At 42.4% G+C, this 26,185-nt stretch overlaps 1 protein-coding gene across 1 annotated transcript in view; it reads left to right on the plus strand.

Moving 5' to 3' along the window:
- The first annotated feature begins 5,244 nt into the window (after positions 1–5,244).
- Positions 5,245–26,185, plus strand: part of tomm70.S (to translocase of outer mitochondrial membrane 70 S homeolog) — a 36,088-nt gene continuing 15,147 nt past the window's right edge. The window contains 6 exon segments of the mRNA NM_001089655.1: positions 5,245–5,512; positions 12,265–12,438; positions 14,884–15,010; positions 16,878–16,987; positions 18,133–18,281; positions 25,891–26,098. Of these exon segments, the coding sequence (NP_001083124.1) occupies positions 5,285–5,512; positions 12,265–12,438; positions 14,884–15,010; positions 16,878–16,987; positions 18,133–18,281; positions 25,891–26,098 (996 nt within the window). The 5' untranslated portion in view covers positions 5,245–5,284.

Here is a 26,185-nt window from a genome sequence, read left to right on the forward strand (position 1 = left end):
AGGCATTGCAGATGCTTGGCTTGGCATGTCACTAGAAAGGTCCCTTAATCTGCTTAATGCTTTAACAAGATTACATGCATTTAAAATCTGTGAAAGTGTTTACCTTCATACTCATACGAAGGAGAATCCCAGTAAGAATGACTCATTATAATTGTTAGAATTCTATTTAAATGCTATTCAAACGAGAGATCTTTTTTACTTTAGACTTTTCGTAGTGTAAATGCGGAATATTACAATCAGGAACAGAAGTAGCATGATGGATTCTAAAATGTTTCTGGGTCTCATAAGAAAAATAATTATACCCCATTGATGAAAAATAAAAGAAACACCAACATAAAGATGCTATATTTATCCAGGAGTGAAATGGAATACACTAATGCAGAATAGAGGGTCAATAATCATGGAGCCCTATACTAATATATTAGGGTCCTGCTCCACAGTCTGCCCTACTGATATCTGAAAATCTGACTTTTGTCTGTCTGCATGGCAAGACTAGCCACTATAAACGATCAAACGCCAGTCTTAAAGGAACAGTAACACTAAAAAAATAAAAGCGTTTTTAGAGTAATTTAAATATAATGTACTGTTGCCCCGCATTGGTAAAAGGTATGTGTTTGCTTTAGAAAGTCTACTCTGGTTTATATGAATAGGCTGCTGTGTAGCCATAGGGGCAGCCATTTAGGCTGAAAAATTAAAAAGGCACAGGTTATTTAGCAGATAGCAGATAAGCTCTGTAATTAAATACAATGGTATTCTGCAGAATGCATCTGTTATCTGCTATATAACCTGATCCTTGAGGGGCGGAGACACACACGTGAAGGTTCGGGGAGATTTAATCCCCCGGCCACTAATCACATCTTCTTTGGGCGACTAATCAACCCAAAAAGCCTTCCCGCCAGCTAGAATTGAATTGGAGCGCTTTGTTTTCCGAAGTCGCCCTTAGTTTCCTTGTGAGGCAACTTTCAGACGATTTCGGAAAACGAAGCAAACACTCCCGTTTTACCAGTGCAGAGCAACAGTTTATTGTATTTTAATTATGATAAAGCACTTTCATTTGTTGATGTTACTGTTCCTTTAACACAGTTCCTTTGATACTCAAGATATTTGCTGAATGACTAGTCTTTTGGTTGTTTGTTGGGCACATGACAATATCTTTTTTGGCACCTTTCCAGTTTTGAATGAAAAATTCTGTCTTTAAACTAATGCCGTCCAGTTCTGTAAGGGAAGTCCAAAGATCAGGGGTAGAATTAAAAAGACACAAGGTGCAAATTCACTATAGGGCGAATTTTCGCCAGCGACTGCTTCGCCACAATCCACCTGGCGCAAATTCATTATCACTACGCTAATTCACTAAAATGCGAAGTTGCGTCTCAGCAGCCGAACACTGGCGAATTGTTCCTAGCGTTACTTCGGCTGGGAGAGCATTTCCTAGCAAATTTTTGCTACCATTAATTTCTGCCTAGTGAAACTTTGCTAGCACTCTTGTGCTTAGGTTAATTTGAAAAGGACGGGTACCTAAAAGTCGTATGGATGTCTTTATTAGTTTATTAGTCTTTATTAGTAATGTTGGTGCATATGTTTGAAGTGGCCACTTTTTCAAACACATGTCCAATGAGCCATAATAAAGACAGAAGAGGTCCTCTTATGCCCTAGACATGAGCCCAACCTTAAAAGGATAATTAAACCTTAAAAATAAGTGAATGTAAAATTGATGAGGGGGCTATTCTAAGCACTTTTGCAATGTCCCATCATTATCTTTTGTTTTAATTCCAAGATATGAAAGGATACATGTACTGTTAATATGAATGAATTTTTTTACAACAGCGCCACCTGCTGAGTAGTAGGGATGCACCGAATCCAGGATTCGATTCGAGATTCGGCCAGGATTCGGCCTTTTTCAGCAGGATTCAGATTCGGCCGAATCCTTCTACCCAGCCGAACCAAATCCTAATTTGCATATGCAAATTAGGGGCGGGGAGGGCATTTGCGTGACTTTTTGTCAGAAAACAAGGAAGTAAAAAATGTTTTCCCCTTCCCACCCCTAATTTGCATATGCAAATTAGGGTTCGGATTTTGTTCGGTATTCGGCCAAATCTTTCGCTAAGGATTCGGGGGATCGGCCAATTCCAAAAAAGTGGATTCGGTGCATCCCTACTGGTTAGGTTGAGTAGGCATATGCCTAGGGTGCAAATCTGGGGGGGCGCCTCTCCTGTGTAATTTCTCTGTCCTGTGCATCACAAATTAAGTGGAGAGGGTTTATGTGACTTGCCTTTTGGGGGGCTGTCATGGTGGCTAGGTGACGAGTGGAGGGAGGGGGAGACTCTTAGGAGAACTTACCCCTATTTATTTCACACTTATTGTTAGATTGAATAAATACAGACTCAACAAAAAGTACAGTTTTAGCGGATCTATATTTGAGTAATTATCTACGGTAATTGAAAGTTACAAGCATTTTCTTATGGAAAAAATATATGCCTTTATGCCAGTAATATTTCCACTTTCAAACATTGTAAATATGTTGTTAATTTAATGATGTATACAATTGTTTACTAATGTACTGCGGCTCCCTGGGATTTAAGGACAAGCATTGAACGTCTGATACAGGACATAGTTGTGGGATTGTGCATTGTGAGCCCTGAACTCATCATCCTCTGACACAAGCCACTTTGCTGCTTTAGTAGCTAATTAGGCACAACTTATACATGGACTAATCTGTCTGCAGATCACCTCTTCAAGGTGCACAATGCTATGGAGATCAGAGAATACTATGCTTATTTTGGAATATCAGAATGTAGTTGAACAGCCCATAGCCACACACATTCTAACCCTGACTGGGAGTAAAAATCAGCCCTGACAAAAAAATCAAAGAAGCCCATATATAAATGTGCAACATTGGCAGCCAGTACCCCCCCCCCAAGTTAAAAAAATAAATAAAATAGAAAAAAAAACATTGGTAGGCAAGATCCTGCTCAGCTTCGGCGCTTCCACTTCCATAAACGGAGCAGCCCACTGGGCATTTGCCAGAACGGCCCAAGGGCCAGGTTAAAGCAGAACTAAAGCTTAACTAAAGAAATGTTGTACATTGTGTTTTGTGCTGTATATGTATATATATATATATATATATATATATATATATATATATATATATATATATATATATATATATGTTATTTCTGAGATAAAACCTTCCTGCACTGTTAGAAAAACAAGACCCGCCAATAATCCACACGTGACCTTTCAAAGTCCTTATAGTCAGACACGTGCAGTCTCTGGTCTCACATAAAGTTTAGGTTTCTTCACTTCATGAGGAGCCACAATTGTCAGACCTCACTAACCAAGTCCAAATATGTTGGTCAGTTCCACAGAGGGAAAAGTCCAGCCCAGAAACCCGATATATCAATGGCGCCAAAGACAAGAGTCATGTCACTGCTGCCGAATGAATTAAAGGAGAGATTCCTATAAGGATAATAATACTATGATAGGTACTGTATATACAAGGATAGGTACTGTATATACAAGGATAGGTACTGTATATACAAGGATAGGTACTGTATATCATGCCTTAAATGGCTGCTACCCCAGGGTTTCTCTATATCTTCAGTAATGATGTTTGGGCTGACAAACTGGATTGGGCAGAATTTCGGTTTCCATGGCAGGTGTGGGTCCCACTGGGCTACTACAATACTATAGTGGCTGTGTTTTCTGAGCTTTTTGTGACTTACACCACTGATCCATGAGGGTGGGTTGGGTGTGGGACAGGTTAGGGTTTTGCAGGTTAAGGTTGGGTTATGGTTTTGAAGGTTAGGCTCAGGTTATGGTTTTGAAGGTTAGGCTCAGGTTATGGTTTTGCGGGTTAGGGTTGGGTTATGGTTTTGCAGGTTAGGATCGGGTTATGGATTTGCGGGTTACGGTCGGGTTATTGTTTTGCGGGTGAGGCTCAGGTTATGGTTTTGTGGGTGAGGCTCAGGTTATGGTTTTGTGGGTGAGGCTCAGGTTATGGTTTTGTGGGTGAGGCTCAGGTTATGGTTTTGTGGGTGAGGCTCAGGTTATGGTTTTGCAGGTTAGGGTCGGGTTATGGTTTTGGGGGTTAGGGTTGGGTTATGGTTTTGCGGGTGAGGCTCAGGTTATGGTTTTGCAGGTTAGGGTCGGGTTATGGTTTTGGGGGTTAGGGTTGGGTTATGGTTTTGCGGGTGAGGCTCAGGTTATGGTTTTGCAGGTTAGGGTCGGGTTATGGTTTTGGGGGTTAGGGTTGGGTTATGGTTTTGGGGGTTAGGGTTGGGTTATGGTTTTGAAGGTTAGGCTCAGGTTATGGTTTTGAAGGTTAGGCTCAGGTTATGGTTTTGCGGGTTAGGGTTGGGTTATGGTTTTGCAGGTTAGGATCGGGTTATGGATTTGCGGGTTACGGTCGGGTTATTGTTTTGCGGGTGAGGCTCAGGTTATGGTTTTGTGGGTGAGGCTCAGGTTATGGTTTTGCAGGTTAGGGTCGGGTTATGGTTTTGGGGGTTAGGGTTGGGTTATGGTTTTGGGGGTTAGGGTTGGGTTATGGTTTTGGGGGTTAGGGTTGGGTTATGGTTTTGCGGGTGATGCTCAGGTTTTGGTTTTGCAGGTTAGGGTTGGGTTATGGCTTTGAAGATTAGGGTCAGGTGCTGGTTGAGTCTTCCTGATCAGCACATCATTAATCTGTAGCTTTGCTATAACATGATGGGACTGACCATTGATTATGTGGGGAGGAGTGCTGCAGTTTTAGGGATTATTCTACATCACTCTATTGTTACACTATATATATATATATATCTATATATATTATTTCTTTGAGATAAAACCTTCCTGCACTGTAAGAAAAACAAGACCCGCCAATAATCCACACGTGACCTTTCAAAGTCCTTATAGTCAGACACGTGCAGTCTCTGGTCTCACATAAATCTTACGTTTCTTCAGTTCCACAGAGGGAAAAGTCCAGCCCAGAAACCCGATATATTAATGGCGCCAAAGACAAGAGTGACGTTGCTGCACATATTCCTATAAGGATAATAATACTATGATCTACACAGATAAGTGTCGGCGCCCCAGGCTTTGCTGCCATCGCTCTATTGCCTCATATCTCTACGCTCCACGCTGCCTGCAGGGACACGGACCCAACAGCAGAGGCCGCAGCAGCCTCCACGTTAATCTACTACGGTCGGACCGGAAGTAGTTTTGCGTCATCACCCAGCCTGCACCACGTTTCCGCTGCTCCGCCTCCCCGTGTCTTTCGCCGTGTTAGCCAGAGCAGGACAGGGAGATAATGGCTGCCTCTAAGCCTGTGGAGCCACAAGGCAGTCCCGGGATCCCTCACTGGAAGCTGGCTCTGGCGGTAGGGGCTCCGCTGTTGGTGGGCGCCGGGGCCGTGTATCTGTGGAGGCGACACAAGGCGGCGAAAAGCGACAAGCAGAGAAGGACTCCGGAAGGAAGCGCCAGTCCGGTGCCGTCAGAAGGCGGCTCTAATAATCCACAGGATGCCCCGCAGGAGCTGGTAAGGGAATGTGAAGGGAAAGGCGCCTCCAGTCACAATGAGCAGCAGCGTGGGGTTGTGTCTGCCCTTTGTGACCTCGAGCTCAGGAATCATCACTTCCATTCATCTACCCGCCCCTTCTAACCCATACATCAGCCACAAGCACCAGCTTTCTGATCCCCTCCGCTCCCCGTATTTCTGATCCCCTCCGCTCCCCGTATTTCTGATCCCCTCCGCTCCCCGTATTTCTGATCCCCTCCGCTCCCCGTATTTCTGATCCCCTCCGCTCCCCCTATTTCTGATCCCCTCCGCTCCCTGTATTTCTGATCCCCTCCGCTCCCTGTATTTCTGATCCCCTCCGCTCCCCGTATTTCTGATCCCCTCCGCTCCCCGTATTTCTGATCCCCTCCGCTCCCCGTACTGCCTTGTCTCCCCTCCCCCTCCCAGTGGCACCTGCAAGGGCAACTACACCAAATCGACATCATTGCCTCGTCATACAAAGCTTCATTCTCCTCTCCTTGACACTCTACATGTCCATCAGATGATCATTAGGAAAGGAATGGTTGTGCTACAGAAGTCAGAACCAGCAGTGCAGTCACACGCTGCTTTCCATAGCAGTTCCATTTTCCCACATATAATTAAGGGAGACGTGTTATGTAATAAAACAAGTGCCAGTGCTTTATACTCCTTTTAAATAAAGACGAAATGCTGCTTTAAGTGAGACATTTTGTGTAAAAAAAATAATAATGCACCAGTGTGTTATACTCAGAAGAATTGTGCTTTAAAAAGTAGTGTTTCAGGCTGATTTATTAAATATTTCTGCAAAAACCCTACTAATCCCTTCTACTTCCTGCTCCCTGAATTCCCAGGCTGTGCAGGGGAGCTGGCAGCAGTGTAGGACAGGAATTTGTAATTGAACAGCACCACTCAATCTTTATAAGATAAAAATGCCTTTATTACAGCCTTCTGGGCATCACAGCGACGTTTCAGGCCTCAAATGGCCTTTTATCAAGCAGTGTAGGACAGGAACCAATCAGCAGCTAGCAGGACCTGATAGGGAACTGAAGCCTGTCTGTGCTTGTGTGACTGCAGGGCTGTGATTGGCTGTCCCCCTCCTACTGTGCTTCTGGCAGGGACCGTTAGGACACGCCCACTCCATTTGAAACAGACAGGGACCAGAGAACATCTATAGGGAGCTCCAATAAAGGGGCTATTTTTAAAGATAATATTTTTTAGCACCATGTAAAAGCAACACCATATATTACTTATAATTGCCTACAAAATTTGTCATTTATCCTATATGCCGCCTTTAAAAAGGAGTGTTTTGGGTTAATTTATTGAAAATGTTTGCAAAAAACCCGACTAGTCCCGCCTATCTGTTCTACTTCCTGCAGCCTCCTTTTCCAGGCTGTGCAGGTGAGCCGGCGGCTCTCAGCTCACTGCAGTGTAGGACAAGAACCAATCAGCAGCTAGGCTGACCTGATACAGGGACCAGAGAACATCTATAGGCAGCTCCAATAAAGGGGCTATTTTTAAAGATAATATACATGTGTGGCACCATGTAAAAGCAACACCATATATTACTTATAATTGCCTACAAAATTAGGTTTGTTTTTTTCATTTAGCCTATATGTCTCCTTTAAAAAGGAGTGTTTTGGGTTGATTTATTGAAAATGTTTAATTATCACCAATATACATTAAATAAAAAATGTGTACCATTTTTATAAGAACCCTGACTATGCAGTGAAATTCTCCCTTCATTTACAGCTGTGGATAGGAATTGTCAGACAAACAATCATACTTATGAACAGCAGGGGGAGCCCCCGCCTTACTTCCCAGCCATGCAGAACTCAAGCAGCTTTGTTTGTTTCCCTGTAGAGCAGTCAGCGACTGTGTAAAGATTTGTATTGGATTTTATTTTTGCCTTTACATCCCCTTTACTGTTTCCAACTCCAGCTGCACGGACAAAGATCATGGAGCCAGATTTAAACAGATAAACTGGGATTCTATTTGGAGGATTATTTTGCTGCAGCCACTGGTTCTGCAGAGTTGGAGAAAGTTTTTATTAAACAATACAAAAACTATAAAATCCACATTAGATTACATGACAACACAGGACCCAGTGCAGTCTGTATATTCTGATTATTAATCAGTCTTGCTGTATCGGCTTCTGGCAGATATTATTTGACTTGTGCTGTTTTGATAATTTATGACGATCCCTAAGCAGCCCAGACCACACTGAGCATGTGCACAGTCTTGGTCTTGCAAAGATGTATACGAAAGTTACAAGATGGTGACCCCCTGTGGCCAATCACAGATTCTCAGTGTTCTGACCAGCAGAATTCCAAACTGCTTTGGCTTTTAGCCAGTGTAACGCTGTACTTGTGCTAGAATACAACTCCCAGCAGGCCCTGACTGGCAAACTGGATTCTGGCAAATGGCAAAGGGGCTCTGTAAGATGCCATTGAGACAGTCACTATTTATTGGGCTGGTGGGGGGCTGTTTGGGCCTTTGAGAACTTGTAACTTCTAAATCACAGTCTGGACATGACCCCCAACAAATTCACTCTGCAGCCAACAGCATGTCTCTTTATTAACGATACTACGATAGTCATTGATTATATATTCTCACACTTGCTGCACCGTGAAAGCTGTAAAGGATAGTTTGAGGAAGCCACTGAATTCAAAATCTGTCATCTGTATATATTGCCTTTAAATAGAACATTCTTTTCACAATCCTCCTGTTGTGTTTGGGGACCTTTTGTTTGTTTGTTTTCCCTTTGTAGCAGAGCCGAATGCTGAAGAATGTTACTCCGAGTAAAAGCAAACCTGTCTCTCCAGATTTTCTTACTATACAAGTAACAACCAAGACTGTATGGGATTGCTTTGTTGATATTGAGGTCTGGGGCTACTGTGCCTCTTCCCAGGGCAATGAGGGAAAAGCCAGGACAACCTCTGTTTTCTAAGTCCACATGAATTTTTGCCAGAATTGCACCTCTGTAACAAGACATCACTGTAAATGAAACAAATGTCATACTTTTATGATACAAGTATGGGATCCATTATCTGGAAACCCGTTATCCAGAAAGCTCCAAATGATGGAATGACTCCCATAGACTTCATTTTATCCAAATAATCCAAATTTTTAAAAAAAAATTTCCTTTTTCTCTGTCATAATAAGACCGTACCTTGTACCTTGTGCCCTTGACTGACAGCAGCTCTCCAGTTCAGCTTTCACTTTCACTAAGCTGTGATCATTCACTCACTTTACAGCAGCGCTGTAACAATACTACTGCATGGTTATGTCCTCTCCTCATAAGATACAATAGTGTCAATGTCGGACTGGCCCACCGGGATACCAGGAAAAGTCCTGGTGGGCCAAGGTGTCGGTGGCCCTCATGCTGCTAAATATTTGGCCTATTTCATGGCTATTCCCAAATTCTATGAGAACAAAGAAGCTAAATAGATGGAATAATAGATTAGAATAGTATGTAAAAGAAAGAGACTAGGAGAATAGAGGTTGAGGAGAGGAAGAATAATAGTATTGAGAATGGTCCCTGGTCTAAGATTAATTGGTGGGCCCAAAAAGGTTTTTGGGTGGGCCCCTGGTGTCCCAGTCCGACACTGAATAGAGTTAATAAGGAAGTGTATTCAGTGTAATCAGAAGCGAGACCTTGTTCTATGGTGACTCTTTAGGTTAAGGGCACACTTGGCGATTCGGGGAGATTTAGTCACCTGGCGACTAATCGCCTCGTCTTTGCGGTGATTAACCTCCCCGAACACCTTCCCTCTGTCTTGCGCTGGATATAAAGAAAAGTCGCCTGCGGCATGACACACGCGGCACTTCGTATTCTGACGTTGCCTCACGAGGAAACTTCGGAATACGAATTGCCGCAAAGACGAGGCGATTAGTCGCCAGGCGACTAAATCTCCCCGAATCGCCAGGTGTGTCCTTACCCTTAGGCTGAACAATAAAGAATCCAGGAATTATCAGTCTAATTGTGCATTGGTACAGCCAAACCGAGACTGTGCAGATAAGATTAATTTGAGACATGTGAAACATTTAAACAAACACACAAAGCTTCGTTGTGCTGATTCCAAAGTCTCTATTTGTCTTATCTACAGATTGACACAACCCACTTCTCCCAGACAGAGGTTACAGAATCAGTAGCCAGGCTGCTTTTTGTATTGTAGTTCATACTCTCATAGCTCACCTTTGCTGCCCTGAATCCTGAATTCGGCCCCGTGAGATTTCCAAAATGTTGGGAGGTGTGATAAACTGCTGCATTGGCCCTTGTAGTTCAGTAGCAAGTATCCTGGGGTGATCTGTGACCTGTAATGTCTAAACTAGGATCTAGGGGTCTTTGTAGATAACACGTTGTCTAATTCTGGGCAGTGTCATTCTGTGGCTACTAAAGCAAATAAAGTTCTTGTATAAAAAAGGGCATTAACTCAAGGGATGAAACATAATTCTGTCTCTTTATAGGTCCCTGGTGAGGCCTCATCTGGAGTATGGGGGCAGTTTTGGACTCCAGTCCTTAAGAGGGATATAAATGAGCTGGAGAGAGTGCAGAGACTAAGTGCAACTAAACTGGTTAGAGGGAGGGAAGACATACACTTTCTTTGTTAGCCCAGCTCCTCACTTGTCCTTATCTTTTTCAGATGGGTGCATGCCACTCCATGTGTTCACCTACACATGTTTTGCTCAGTATAATATAAAGAATTGGGAATGCACTGCCGGGTGATGTTGTGATGCTGATTCAGTTAATGACTATAAGAGGGACTTGGATGATTTCTTGGACAGACATAATACAAAGGCTATTGTGATACTAAACTCTATAGTTAGTATAGATATGGGTATATAGAATTTTAATTAAAAGTAGGGAAGAGTGTATGTATGGATGCTGGGTTTTCATTTTGATGGGGTTGAACTTGATGGACTTTGTCTTTTTTCAACCCAATTTAACTATGTAACTATTTAATACAATGTGACTTCTCACTAGGGATGCACCGAATACACTTTTTTGGATTCGGCCGAACCCCAGAATCCTTTGTGAAAGATTCGGCCGAATACCAAACCGAATCCGAACCCTAATTTGCATATGCAAATGGGGGAGGGGGAGGGAAAAAAAGAGTGCGGCTAAAAAAAATTTTTACTTCCTTATTTTGTGACGAAAAGTCACAAGACACAAAAGGCCGAATCCAAGTCCTGCTACAAATAGCCGAATAACGATCCGAATCCTGGATTCAGTGCATCCCTACTTCTCACACTAACTTTCAACCAGGAAAGAACCCACCATCATTGGCTTGTGGCCAGCAAAGAAACATGGCAGCTTTCACTAAGTCATTTAGATTGCTGGGAAAGTGCTGCATCTAACTCACTTTATTTACTATTTTGGACCATTACCATTTCTACCTGGTCTTCTGTCGAATGTGAGTTCTACATTTAGTCTGTTTGCACTATGAGACAATGAAATTCTGATACAAACTGTCCCTTATGTGAGTGAGAACTGTAAACAAAGTATAAACATCACGTCAGGCAGCTATCTTTGTATTGAATATTTAATTCCTGTTATTACTGCTAGAGTGCTCGATGTAGATGTTCCCAGTGGATGATAATAATTAGCAAATGCACAAATAGTGATCTGATTGAAGGACGGACTTTTTTCCTGTTTTTTGTCATCGCCCACCTTTCCCTATTACTCTGTTTTTTTTTTGAGTGCTAAAGCAGCACTTTGCTATTGCTAGGCTCCCTAAACAGTGAATTTTGTTCTTATTAAAAAGTACCATTTGCTTTTAATGGGCTCTGTAAGTGCAGGCAGCATAGCTTTAAGGGATACTGTCATGGAAAAAAAAACATTTTTTTTTAAATGCATCAGTTAATAGTGCTGCTCCAGCACTGAAATCTGTTTTTCAAAAGAGCAAACATTTTTCTATATTCAGTTTTGAAACCTGACATGGGGCTTGTCAGTTTCCCAGCTGCCCACAGTCATGTGACTGGTGCTCTAATAAACTTCAGTCACTCTTTACTGCTGTACTGCAAGTTGGAGTGATATCTCTCCCTCCCCAGCAGCCTAACAACAGAACAATGGGAAGGTAACTAGATAGCAGCACAAGATAACAGCTGCCTGGTAGATCTAAGAACAACACTCAATAGTAAAATCCAGGTCCCACTGAGACACATTCAGTTACATTGAGTAGGAGAAACAACAGCCTGCCAGAAAGCAGTTCCATCCTAAAGTGCTGGCTCTTTCTGAAATCACATGACCAGGCAAAATGACCTGAGATGCACCTACAGACCAATATTACAACTAAAAAAATACACTTGCTGGTTCAGGAATGAAATTTTATATTGTATTATTTGCAGTGTAAACAGTGAATTTTTAATGCTAATTTAAATAAAGGAATTTTTTATGGAAAAGAAAGCCTTGGGACAGCTATCTTTGGATAAAAGGAATTTACTATATGTTTATCGCCTGTGAACTGGGGCGAGTCCCTTGGGCTTAACTAAGTTTAAATCAGAGGTGGACTCCCAATTTTTGTATACTGAGATGCACCTACACACCAATATTACAACTAAATACACTTGCTGGTTCAGGAATGAAATTTTATATTGTAGAGTGAATTATTTGCAGTGTAAACGGTGTCATTTAGAAATAAAAACAACAACACAAAAATGACAGAATCCTTTTAAGCAATTTTTCAGAAGGAATTCTGAAATAGGTAGCCCTTTTTTAATGTTATGCCTAATCTGTCTCCTCTTTGTTTTATCAGAGCCCAATTGAAAAAGCCCAAGCAGCAAAGAACAAAGGAAATAAATACTTTAAGGCCAGCAAATATGAACAGGCCATCCAGTGTTACACAGAAGCCATCAGCCTCTGCCCTGCCCATAACAAGAGCGATTTGTCTACTTTCTATCAGAACAGAGCAGCAGCGCATGAGCAGTCGGTAAGTACAAATAGTAAATTAGAGCAGCTTACTAGTTTCAACGTGTGATGTTTCATTACACTACAACTTGTAGTACAGAAAAAGGCGGGGACGGGATCAGTCTATTAGTCGGACAGTACATTCTTTAACGCCCCTAATTGTCTCTGCTAGATCGTTAGAAGTGTCTCTGCTGTAGAGTGAATTTTAGCCTCTGTGTAATCGACAAGTCTTAATTATGCTTAATTTTAATCCAGTCTGGGCCTGGCCATCCACTGCTGTGTGTTCTATTTCTGTCCTAAAATCAGAACTGCAAGGCCCTTTTGTTTTGCCTCTCTGCATAATGTCTGCACACTTCAAGATTTTCCATGCATTTTGATTTCTGGTTAAATTGCTGGATTATTTGTGCACGTAGCAGCTTTAATGGGTAGTTCACCTTTGAGAACTTTTAGTATGATGGTGAGAATGATATTCTGAGACCATTTGCAATTGGTTTTCATTTTTTATTTTTTCTGTTTTTTTGTGTTATTTAGCTTTTTATTCAGCAGTTCTCCAGTTTGCAATTTCAGCTCTCTGGTTGCTAGGGTCCAAATGAGCCTAGCAACCATGCACTGATTTGAACAAGAGACTGGAATATGAATAGGAGAGGGTCGGAATAGAAAGATAAGTAATACAAAGTAGCAATAACAATACATTTGTAGCCTTACAGAGCATTTCTTTTTTAGATGGGGGATTTAGTGACCCTCATTTGAAAGCTGAAAAGAGTCAGAAGAGGAAGGCATAGAATTCAAAAACTATAAAAAAAAAAAACAAGGCCAATTGAAAATAGCAATAACAATACATTTGTAGCCTTACAGAGCATTTGTTTGTTTTTTGTTTTTTTGTCAACTTTCTTTTTATTTTAACCATTTTTCACTTTTCCCATATGATTGTTTACAATAACATCGTAATGCACAACACATGAATGTATGGTACAGTACATTGCTTTACAAGGGTAAAGATACAATAAAGAAAAGAAAAAGAGAAGGAAGAAAAGAAAAAGAAAGAAATAAGGAGAAATAATAAACAAAATCAATCGACTGTGTGTACGAGGTATATCATTCAGTCAGTCACAACTGTCACCTTAACTGCCGACTATTGCCATAGGCCCCAGATAACGGATCAACATACTCTCTTAATAAAATGATCTCTGCCCATTGCCCTGTTCCAACTTGAGCATTTGTTTTTTAGATGGGGTCAGTGACCCTCATTTGAAAACTGAAAAGAGTCAGAAGAGGACGGCATATAATTCAGAAACAATAAGAAATTAATTGAAAAGTTGCTTACACTTGGCCATTCTATAACATACTAAAAGTTAACTTAAAGGTAAACCACCTCTATAAAATAATCAGTATGCCAGACCAAGCTTAATTAGCCAAATAAAAAATGCGGATAACTGATGACTTGATTGGGCTTATGTATCGGCACGTTGCCCAACCCAGACATTTGTGAGAAAATAAAAACTCTGTTCTGGCCTGTATTTTGGCCATCTATGGGTTTTAGTCAACTGTCAGTAATATCCACCCGTTTGTCCTGCAGGGACGGGCAGTTCTGAATACTTCTGCCATTTTTTTTTTATTTAAAAGATCCTATTCCTATTACTGGGACCACCAAGATGTTTTCATTTGTTCTCTTTTGGCAGAGCTTAAAGGAGAAGGAAAGGCAAATCTTGCATACTGTCCCACTCAGTAGTCCTCATACAGTACTCTGTAATCGCTAGGTTTTAGATTTCCCTTACGTTTTCTCAAAAAGATATTTATCTTTTAAAGTTGCTGGCTATTTAATAGGACACTGCCACCATGTTACTAAAGGAAGCGCCTCTGCCAGTAATTTTTAACGAGCATGTGCATAGGTATGAATATTATTTATTTTGTGGCTCACAAAAGTATATTTAGCAGTGAAATGTGGATTCAACTTGTGCTCTGCTTGTGTTCTAATCCTGCCTGAAGTCCCTCTCTGTGCTCTGCATGCTAAAACCCTGCCCGCAGCTCAGTATCTGACACGAAGGAATCGAGCGTTGTCATAGCAACGAGAAGCTTCAAATTCCTATTGGTTGGGGGGACAGGCATGCAAAAAAAGATAAGCGAAAGTCAGGCAAGAAGGGAAGGGAGATTTCGATTACACACATGCGCAGAGTCACAGAAAACTGTGCGACTCTTCAGTGCCCGCGGGGTGGGAACAATAACTGAATTTGACTACGTCCCCCAACTCTGGGACTTGGATTGTGCAGGCAGTGCATTTACAACGGAATGAAACCCGGGACACAGGATTTGCACCACACAGGAGGTGTTTACACAGAATGCCTTTCTTTTCAGCCAAAGTGTTTATTAACCTTTCCTTCGCCTTTAAGTTTCAGTTGGAACTTGGTGCTGTTGATTTGAACGTTGACATATTGTTATAATGGAACGGTGTGCTTGATTTCCTTTGCAGCAAAACTGGAAGGAAGTAGTAGAGGACTGCACAAAGGCAGTGGAGCTAAATCCAAGATACGTGAAAGCACTGTTCAGGCGTGCCAAGGCCCATGAAAAGCTTGACAACAAAAAAGAGTGCCTGGAAGGTATGTTTTTTTCCTTATTGTTTGAGTTCACACTGCCACATGCAGTCTGCCAGCACCAAGAGAAATTACACACATAACCTGCACAGACAGCATGACTTAGTGTTAGTGTTAAAGGACCAGTAACACCAAAAAAGTGATTTAAAGTAATGAAAATATAATGTACTGTTGCTCTGGACTAGTAAAACTGATGTTTGCTTCAGAAACACTACTATAGTTTATATAAATCACCTGCTGTATAGCCATGGGGGCAGCCATTCAAGCACAGGATACACAGTAGATAACAGATAAGTACTACTATAGTTTATATAAACAAGCTGCTGTGTAGCCATGGGGGCAGCCATTCAAGCATAGGATACACAGTAGATAACAGATAAGTACTACTATAGTTTATATAAACAAGCTGCTGTGTAGTCACGGGGGCAGCCATTCAAGCACAGGATACACAGTAGATAACAGATAAGTACTACTATAGTTTATATAAACAAGCTGCTGTGTAGCCATGAGGGCAGCCATTCAAGCACAGGATACGCCATAGATAACAGATAAGTACTACTATAGTTTATATTAACAAGCTGCTGTGTAGCCATGAGGGCAGCCATTCAAGCACAGGATACACAGTAGATAACAGATAAGTACTACTATAGTTTATATAAACAAGCTGCTGTGTAGCCATGAGGGCAGCCATTCAAGCACAGGATACGCCATAGATAACAGATAAGTACTACTATAGTTTATATTAACAAGCTGCTGTGTAGCCATGAGGGCAGCCATTCAAGCACAGGATACACAGTAGATAACAGATAAGTACTACTATAGTTTATATAAACAAGCTGCTGTGTAGCCATGAGGGCAGCCATTCAAGCACAGGATACACCATAGATAACAGATAAGTACTACTATAGTTTATATTAACAAGCTGCTGTGTAGCCATGAGGGCAGCCATTCAAGCACAGGATACACAGTAGATAACAAATAAGTACTACTATAGTTTATATAAACAAGCTGCTGTATAGCCATGGGGGCAGCCATTCAAGCACATGATACACAGTAGATAACAGATAAGTACTACTATAGTTTATATAAACAAGCTGCTGTGTAGCAATGGCGGAAATTTATAAAAGGCTATATGGCACAGGGTAAATAGTGGATAACGCCATAATGTTCTACAGAGCTTATCTGTTATCTGCTGTGTAACCTTAACCTTTTCTCATTTGAATGGCTGCCCCCATTGCTACACAACAGCTCATGTATATAAACAATAGTAGAGTTTCTGAAGCAAACACATCAGTTTTACCAGTGCAGGGAAACACTGCATTATATTTTTATTACTTTAAACATTTTTTGATGTCATTTTACAGATATTAGTTAAAGGAACAGTAACAACATATTCTGTAGCGGTGTTATACACTCGCTCTACTATAGGGTCACCTTGCAGTAGCTGAAGACTCATTTCAGTGTCACTCTTCAGCAATCAGGTTTCACCTGTCTGAATTTGTTAGTTCTTGCAAATTCTAAAGGTGAAGTTTTTTCTTTCTTAACTCAACATGAGGATGACAGAATCCCAAACTGTTCACTGTGTAATGAATTAGCAATTGTATGGGGCCCGACACACTTACCATTGTGATAACTGCTACTAAGTCGTGCCTTTGACAGTATCTGTAGCTTTTTATTGAGCTCAGTAGAAAGCACCTTGCCTGGCCTTTAGGTAGCGATTGTCACCTATAGGCGATTGTTTGGGCAGCAGTTGTACTTCACACCCCCTTTGGTGTCTGTTTTAAACATAGCAGAGAAGTTGTAATGAAAATGTGTGCATCTTCATTTCATTTATAACAGTGGAATTCTTGCACATTTTGTTCCCTTACACCAGATGTTACTGCTGTCTGCATCTTAGAGGGCTTTCAGAACCAGCAGAGCATGTTCCTTGCAGACAAAGTTCTTAAGTTACTTGGAAAGGAAAAGGCCAAAGACAAATACAAGGTATTGTTGAGATGTTGATGTTTTGTTATTGTCTGTTCTGAGATGTCACCGGCCAATTGCAAGATATTGTAGTTACTTGTAAATTTATGGAAATACGTCTACTCTGGATGCGTGTAAGATACTAGCAGTTACAGGGCTGCAGCTTGATGTGCTCTTAGGGTCAGTCCACACGAACAGATTTGGGGAGATTAGTCGCCCCAACGACAAATCTTCTCTTCTGCGGGGCGACAATCTCCCGAACTGCCGGCTAAAATGAAAATCGCCAGCGGCAATGCACACGCTGCGCTTCGTTTTCCGAAGTTGCCTCACGAGGAAACTTTGGGCGACTTCGGAAAACAAAGCGCTGCGTGTGCATTGCCGCAGGCAATTTTCATTTTAGCCGGGGCAAGGCAGTTTAGGGAGATTGTCGTCCTGAAGAACAGGCGATTTGTCAATTGGGCCACCAATCTCCCCGAATCTGCCCGTGTGGACTGACCCTTAAAGGGGTTGTTCACCTTTGAGTTAACTTTTAGTATGATGTAGAGAGAGATATTCTGAGACAATTTGCAATTGGTTTTCATTTTTTTTATTATTTGTGTTTTTTGTTCTTAAACTTTTAATTCAGCAGCATTATAAACAATCTCGTAGCTAGGGTCCAAATTATCCTAGCAACCATGCATTGATTTGAATAAAAGACTGGAATATGAATAGGAGAGGACCTTAACTAGAAAGATGAGCAATAAAAAGTAGCAGTAATAATTAGTGTGTAGCTTTAGAGAGCATTTGCTTTTTAGATGGGGTCAGCGACGCCCATCTGAAAGCTGGAAAGAATCATAAGATAAAGACAAATAATTATAAAACATCAAAAATAAATAATAAAAACCAGTGGAAAAGTTGCTTAGCATTGGCCATTCTATTACATACTAAAAGTTTACTTAAAGGTGAACCACCCCTTTAAAGGAGAACTAAGGCATAGAGGAGGGGCAGGCAATATTTGATTGACAGCTGCGATTTTTAAACGTTTACAACAGCTATGAATATTTTAAAAATAAATAAAATTTGGATTTCATGTTTAATTTGAAAAGGACTTTTTATGTCTGGGTGACAGGTCCACTTTAAAGGGTGAATGCATTCTCTTTGCTTAAAATCTTTTTCTTTTCTCTCAGAACAGGGAACCACTCATGCCTTCGCCCCAGTTCATCAAATCCTATTTCAGCTCCTTCACAGACGATATAATCTCTCAACCTCTGCAAAAGGGAGAGAAGTCTGATGAAGATAAGGACAAAGAAGGGGAAGCGGCCGTGGTTAAAGAAAAGTAAGCGTGTTATTCATGTTACCCCTGTGAGAGATACTGTGCAAGAATATCAGTACAGTAGCATTCAAGCTGCTAAATGATACCACTGCAAACCTTTATAACCAGTATCCACAATAAAGATGCCCATGGATTGGACCTTATGATTTCCCAAAGTGAGATTGATAAGTCAGCCTGCAAAACATGAGCTTGCTGTGAATTGTTGGTTTTGCCCACAACTTGGATGGTCAAATCAGGTGATGATCTGCCTCTTTTATCCACAATGCTTGGGACCTGAGGCTTTCCGGATAATGGATCTTTCTGTAATTCGAATCTTTATACCTTAATCAAACATTAGAAATATGGTGCGCAATGCCAATAACCGTTGAATCAAAAAGAAAAAATAAGCAAATAAAGGGAGAAAAAATAAGCAAATAAAAGGAGAAAAAATACAGTTCACCCCAGTCCATGGGGTGAAGCAGCAAAAAGATGAGTTTTCTCCGAAAGAAAAGGCCAGAAATGCTAATTAATAATTCAAAATCATTCATTAGGACATACAGATAACCGCCTTGGTTATCTGAATGTCCTAATGAATGATTTTGAACTTTTAATTAACATTTCTGGCCTTTTCTTTCGGAGAAAACTCCCATCTTTTCTGGCCTTTACTTTCGGAGAAAACTCACATCTTCATACCTTAAGTCTACTAGAAAAATCATATTAACGTGAATTAAAACCCAATAGGCTGGTTTTGCTTCCAATAAGGATTAATTATATCTTAGTTGGGATCAAGTACAAGTTACTGTTTTGTTATTGTTTTTATTATTATTGAGAAAAGGGGAAATAATTTTTAAAAATTTGGATAAAATGTAGTCTATGGAAGACGGCCTTTCGGTAATTCGGAGCTTTCTAGATAACCAGTTTCTAGATAACGGATCCTATACCTGTAGTGGATCATTTGTGTATGACTAAAAGTAAAATAAAAAAACTGTTTCAGTGAGGGTTGCCAGTTTGTTAAACATCCCATAAATCGAATGACTAACCTGCGACCCTAGACCCACGCTCTCCAACCCAGTTTACTGAAGATATTTCTTTTTTTTCCCAGGGAATCCCTTGCGCCTGTCTAAGCACAATATAGTATTGGTATGGGACCTATTATCTATAATGCTCAGGACCTGGGGTTTTCCGTATAACGGATCTTTTTGTAATTTGCATCTTTATACCTTAAGTCTACTAGAAAATCAATAAGGATTAATTGTATCTTAGTTGGGATCAAGTACAAGCTACTGTTTTATTATTAAACGGGAAAAGGAAATCATTTTAAAAATCTGGTTTATTTGGATAATTTGGAGTCTATGGCAGGTGGTCTTTCCGTAATTTGGAGCTGTCTGGATAACTGGTTTCCGGATAAGGGATACCTGTAGTAATAAGTCTATACACTATACACACTATACTGTGCATGCTCTGGTCCAGTGCAAGGGATCTTGGGAAAATATTGTATAAAGTCTTTTGCACTACTACTGTCTCACAATCTTTCAGATCCTGTTAAATGTGATATTGATATTCCTGCTCTTCTGTAAGCAGCTAAAATAAAAAATGTATATTTCTCTTGCCTAGATTGGGGGACACAGGCACCATGGGGATGAAGATCCTGTTGCTTGGAGAAAGGACACTAAAAGGTTAAAGTGGCTCCTCCTCCTCCTGCTCTGGGCTTCATCCCCGCCTACCTCCTCAATCCTCAGTTTTCTTTTAGTGTCCTCAGAAGGAGGATGGACACTTCGTGGCTGGGAGCAATGGTACAGATTTATTCAGTATCATGCCACTACTAGGGGTCAGTGTTTCTCTTCCAGAACCCCTCCAGCCAAGGACTTCTGATCTGAAGATGCTCTATAGCCTTCCCGCTCTACGGAGGCTGCAGGCTGGGGAGCTCCCCCCCCACACTACCCTGGGCACTGGTTCCCGCTCTCCGGAGGCTGCACCAGTAGCCACGACGGAGGGTATATCTTTTATTGAGCATTCCTGGCTGGCACAAGGAGGTAAGTCAATTCCCTCCTCCCTCCCCCCATTACATGCTGCCTGTCAGCTCTGCAGAAAGCCATTTACTTTCACTTTCACTGCTATTCTCTCACACAGATTTTCCTAGGCATTTAGTTTCACTTTCACTGCTATTCTCTCACACAGATTTTCCTAGGCATTTAAGTTTCACTTTCACTGCTATTCTCTGACAAAGATTTCCCTAGGCCAGGGATGTCCAAAAGGTAGATGGGATCTACCAGTAGACCTTAAGCTGGTCATCAGTAGATATAAAGACACTGTCAACACACAGTTTGTCTAAATCACCCTCCTGTTTCATGCTTTTTATTTGATATTTATGTTAAGGTTACAATATACATTTTCTCATGAATCAATATTAAGTCATATTTTCCATGGAACAGAATTCTAACAATGCTTTTATATATGTAGATCATAATGGGACAACAGCACTAAAAGTAGTCCCCGCATTGGTAACTCAGTGCCATTCCCAGCGATCTTTCGCGCCACCATCTGGCGATGCGTCTATTTCATTGTGCACGAGTCGCTGCACACGCGCCTCACGGGCGCCATCTTACTAAGGTACCATACCAAAGCCCGGGAAACCTCTCTGGCAGCCATTTTGGATCCGCATCTCTCTCTCCAGTACTGAGCGTTTCCAGCCTCACTGTCTCTCACAGAGAAGAACAAGGTACCATTCCTTCCTACCTTGGTGAATAGGTAGTTACACTTCCCTTACTCTTTCTCTAGGGGATTAACACTTCCCTCTCTCTATGGGACCTACTGTGGGATTTTTCACTACTTCCCTCTGTCTCCACAGATTGCACTCTAAGGGAGAAGTGGTTCACTCCTCTGGACTCTCCTAATATTCCCCAATATCTTACTTACTGGGTTGCACTACATAGTATAGCCATGACGGGCAGGGCAGATGACCAGTCCCTTCCCAAGCAGGCAACTGCATGTACCACCAATGCAATTTAGTATTTGGCATGGGCTACTTGCAGACCTAAATTTGCTAGTGTTTTGGCTGAGCCAATATGTGAAGCCTGTAAGACTGCAGCAGTCACTGCACAATTACAATCCCACACAGCCCTACCAGCCAGCTCTGCGACAGCTACGGCTAATCAAACGAGCTTGGATTCTGAATGGTGTGCGCTCTATCTCTAGCGGGTCTACAAAACCTAGCCAGAATTCCAGAGACTCTAGATACCGTCCTACAGCACCTATCTACAGAGCCTCACAGACCGGTCACTCAGCAGTCGGTCACAAAGCGACCTCCCCTTTCCCCACCTGTTTTGCCTGATGAACAGGAAGAGGCATTGGGAAGAGGGACAGATCCTATCCGCAGATGAATAGGATCAGGATACCCCTAGATCACAATGAGAGGTCGAGAGCCTGATTCAGGCACACCCCACCTTTAGCAAACCAATAACATTTTCAAGAGGCAAAAGAAGTCTTCTTGTGTCTTTCCAGCCTATGAACAGCTGGGCGACATTGTTAAAGCACAATGGAAAACGCCAGACCATAGAGTCCAATTTTCCATCGCTTTACTCAAACTTATCCTTTTACTTTACAGACCTTGGTCTTCACCCCAGCAGTGGACCCACCCGTCTCTAAATTGTCAAAGACCACCACCATTCCAGTAGTCGATGCGGATTCCTTTAACGATCCTATCAACAAACGTCTTGAGGGTTTCTGCAAGTCGATTTTTACAGCAGCAGGCAGAACTCTCCGACCTATTATTGCCACCCCATGGGTATCCAGGTCAATGGAAGTTTGGGTGGAACAGGTGGCCCAACCTCTTTCTAGCTCCGATAGCGGACACAAATATATAAATTTGCGTAGCAGTCCTGGACGCGGCTAAGCTCGTCACATGGGCTTCGGCATAATCCATTGCAGCCAGATGTTTCCTTTGGCTAAAAAACTGGTCAACAGATCTTACCTTGAAGTGGTCTCTGCTTGGTCTCCCATTCTCGGGGAAAAAAAAAAAAAACAAAAAACAAAAAAAACAACTTTTTGGTGCTGAACAGAGAAGGAAAATTCTCAAGCTACAGAGCCAGAGGTCCTAACATGAAAAGCAACAAGCTCCGACCCGCCCCAGATTCCAGTCAAGGCAGAGCACGTCTTGGTCAGGAAGCAGAGCAGCACCTAAGCCCGCACGGGACAAAACAGCCTCCGCATGAGGAGGTGCCCACCCCTGAAAGCTAAACCCTTTGGCGGACGCTTAAGTCACTTTCGGGAGGTGTGACGGCATAGAGTACTGGAACCCTGGGTCCTACAGATCATTTCTATCTCATAGAATTCGCTCAGCTACCTCCGAGGTGATTTTCCATCTCAAGGCTCCCTACCACAGAACCCAGGCACTCAGCTTTCCATGGGGTTCCAAACGCCCTGACTGCCTCCGCGGTAGTAATGGCGGTCCCTCAAAGGTAAAAGGGGCTTCGGTTTCTACTTAAACCTGTTTATAGTACCCAAAAAGGATGGATCTTTTCACCTGGTGCTAGACCTAAAGGCACTAAACGACCATGTAAAGAAGCACCACTTCAAGATGGAATCCATCCAGTCAGTCCTAATGTCCCTGGACACAGAGGATTTCAGGGCGGTGATCGACATCAAAGAGGCATACCTGCATGTCCCCATACATCCCAACCACCACTGGGTCCTTCACTTTTCAGTGGCAGGAGAACATTGGCAATCCCTGGCACTCCCCTTCAGACTATCCTCCGCGCAAAGGCTATTCACAAAGGTCATGGCTGCGGCTCTAGAGGACCTGCGACTGCAGGGAGTGAGTGTCGTACCATACCTGGACGACCAACTGGTAAAGGCCCGTTCCATGGCACTGGCCACAACTCATCTCCAGACACTAATGCTGTTAGGTTGGCAGATAAACTTCCAAAATTCTCGATTCATACCTTCCCAGAGTACTGAATATTTAGGGCTTGATCTAAATTCTTCATTGGGAAGAGCCTTCCTTCCCCAATCCAAGATCACCTCCATGCAGGGGCTCCTGCCATCTCTGCAAAAAATGGATCAGGTACCTTTAAGGTTGCCATGAGAGTGCTAGGGACTATAGTGTCATCCTGCGATTCCATATGCGCAGCTCCACACCAGAGCCATGCAGAGCCTTACTCCAACACCAGAGGAGGAACTGAGCGAACCTAAACTGCAGGATTCCCCTATCAGATCTAGTTTGAACCTCTATCAGTTGGTGGCTTTGACCAACAACACTTCCGTCAGGAAAACCCTTCCCCAATCACCAGTGGACAGTCATCACAACAGTTGCCAGTCTACAAGGTTGGGGAGAAGTATTGGGAGACCTAACCGTACAGGGACGTTGGTCACAGAAAGAACTACTCCCCATCAACATCCTGGAATTAAGAGCAATCTACCTGTCATTGCTCCAATGGTCAGGCAGACTTCAAGATCTACCTGTAAGAATACAGTCAGGCAATGTGACAGCGTTGGCTTACATCAACCACCAAGGAGGCACAAGGAGTCAAGCTGCCCTCGCAGAGGCACAGCAAATTCTTCTGTGGGTGTAAAACACGGTACCAGCTATCTCCGCAGTTCATATCCCTGGAGTGGGCAACTGGATAGCAGATTTTCTCAGCCGAGAGACCTTAGATCAGGGAGAGTGGAGCCTACACCCAGAGGTTTTTTCAACTGATTCTGGCAAGGTGGGGCACTCCGGAAGTAGACTTAATGGCATCCAGGTACAACAACAAGCTTACGAGGTTCTTCACAAGAAGCAATGACCCTCTGGCCCTAGCATGGACACACTGGTGGTTCCGTGGCAGTTTCACCTAGCATATGTCTTCCCACCACTGGCACTTCTGCCAAGTGTAATCAAGAAGGGTAGAAACAGTTGTAGTGGCACCCTACTGGCCACACCACACTTGGTTCGAAGAGCTCATAAGTTCATCAGTGGACGCACCATTCCACCTTCCAGACAGAATGGATCTGTTATCTCAGGGACTGATCCTCCACCTGAGTTCACCATGGCTGGATTTAACGGCATGACACTTGAAGCCATAATCCTAGCCAGATCAGGAGTTCCAAAAAAGGCCATACCGACCTTACTAAGGGCCAGAAAGCCCGTCTTCGCACGCATCTACCACAGGGTATGGAGGACATTCATATCCTGGTGTAAATCTAAAGCCAAAGACCCACAGTCCTGGGACGAAAGTAGCCTATTGTTATTCCTTCAGGAGGGTTTAGAAATAAGGGCTGGCACTCAGCTCACTGAATGTTCAGGTATCAGCCTTATCTATCCTTTTTCAGCAGCAGCAGCTTGCAATGCTGCCCAACATCAAGACCTTCCTACAGGGAGCATTGAGGATGATACCGCCATACCGTCATACAATCCCTCCCTGGGATCGCAATATGGTACCTTCTGTATTGCAGGAGCAACCGTTCGAGCCATTGGCTCGATTCCATTAACTCTGCTGACTTTTCAGGTAGTTTTCTATTAGCCATCACTTTGGCTAGACTAGTTTCAGAACTAGCAGCTCTATCTTGTCGTCCACCATTTTTGATTTTTACAAGGACAAGGCGGTGTTGAGACCTACCTAGGATTCTTCCTAAGGAGTTCCATCTTAACCAGGACCTGGTGGTTTCTTCATTTTGTCCTGAACAAAAGACATATTTGGAACAGTTACATATGTAGATGTGGTTCGTTCTCTCAGAACATACACCAGGGCTACCAAGAGTAGAAGGAAGCTAGACAACCTCTTTGTCTTACCAGAAGGACCACGGAAAAGCCTTAAGGTATCTAAGGCCACCAATACAAGATGGATTAGGTCAACAATCTTGAAGGCCTGTGAGGTACGAGGTAAGACCACACCCTTCCAGGTTCAGCTCATTCTACTTCTTCACTCAGCACTTCTTGGGTGGTTCGCCTCCAGGCTTCAGCAGAACAGGTCTGTAGGGCTGCAGTGTGGTCATCCACACACACCTTTTCCAAATTCTACAAGGTGCATACATCGCCTCAGCCGAAGCGAGCTTCGGCAGGAAAGTGTTGCAGGTGGTTATTCCCTGAACACTAGGGGTAAAAAGTCCCGCCCTCATGGGTAGCTTTGGGACGTCCCCATGGTGCCTGTGTCCCCCAATCTAGGCAAGAGAAAAATAGATTTTTGTACTTACCGTTAAATCCTTTTCTCTTGTCCTACATTGGGGGACACAGGCCTTCCCTCCCTGTATTAGTTCATGTTAATATTGATCAGGTAATATCTTATATAATTTTTGTTGTTCAAATAGCAACAATTTCAAACAGCAGGTGGTTCATACCGTGCTTAGCTTGCATTGGGGAGGAGCTCCTTCTCTTCACATGGGCAATTGGTAGGGCTCGTCATCTCTTCTTCGGTCAGAAAACTGAGGATTGAGGAGGTAGGCGGGGATGAAGCCCAGAGCAGGAGGAGGAGGAGCCACTTTAACCTTTTAGTGTCCTTTCTCCAAGCAACAGGATCTTCATCCCCATGGTGCCTGTGTCCCCCAATGTAGGACAAGAGAAAAGGATTTAACGGTAAGTACAAAAATCTATTTTTAAATTTTTGTCAATAAAATGTTTCGTAATCAGAATTTGATCTGTATTTTTTTTCTCCTTAAGGTCTGGGTACTTAAAAGCAAAAAAATATATGGAAGAAGAAAATTACGACAAAATAATCAGCGAATGCACAAAGGAGGTAGAATCAGAAGGCAAATACATGGCTGAAGCTTTATTACTAAGAGCCACATTCTACCTGCTGATTGGAAATGCTGCTGCTGCAAAGCCAGATTTGGATCAGGTCATTAGCATGGAAGAATGCAATGTTAAGGTATGGAGATTTTAATTTAATGGCTAAGATGTGGTGGTATTAAAAGGGGTTTTAATTAAAAATTCTTATTTTAAGCTCTTCCCTTTT

This window comes from Xenopus laevis, chromosome 2S (genome assembly GCF_017654675.1).
Source record: "Xenopus laevis strain J_2021 chromosome 2S, Xenopus_laevis_v10.1, whole genome shotgun sequence".
Lineage (NCBI taxonomy): Eukaryota > Metazoa > Chordata > Amphibia > Anura > Pipidae > Xenopus > Xenopus laevis.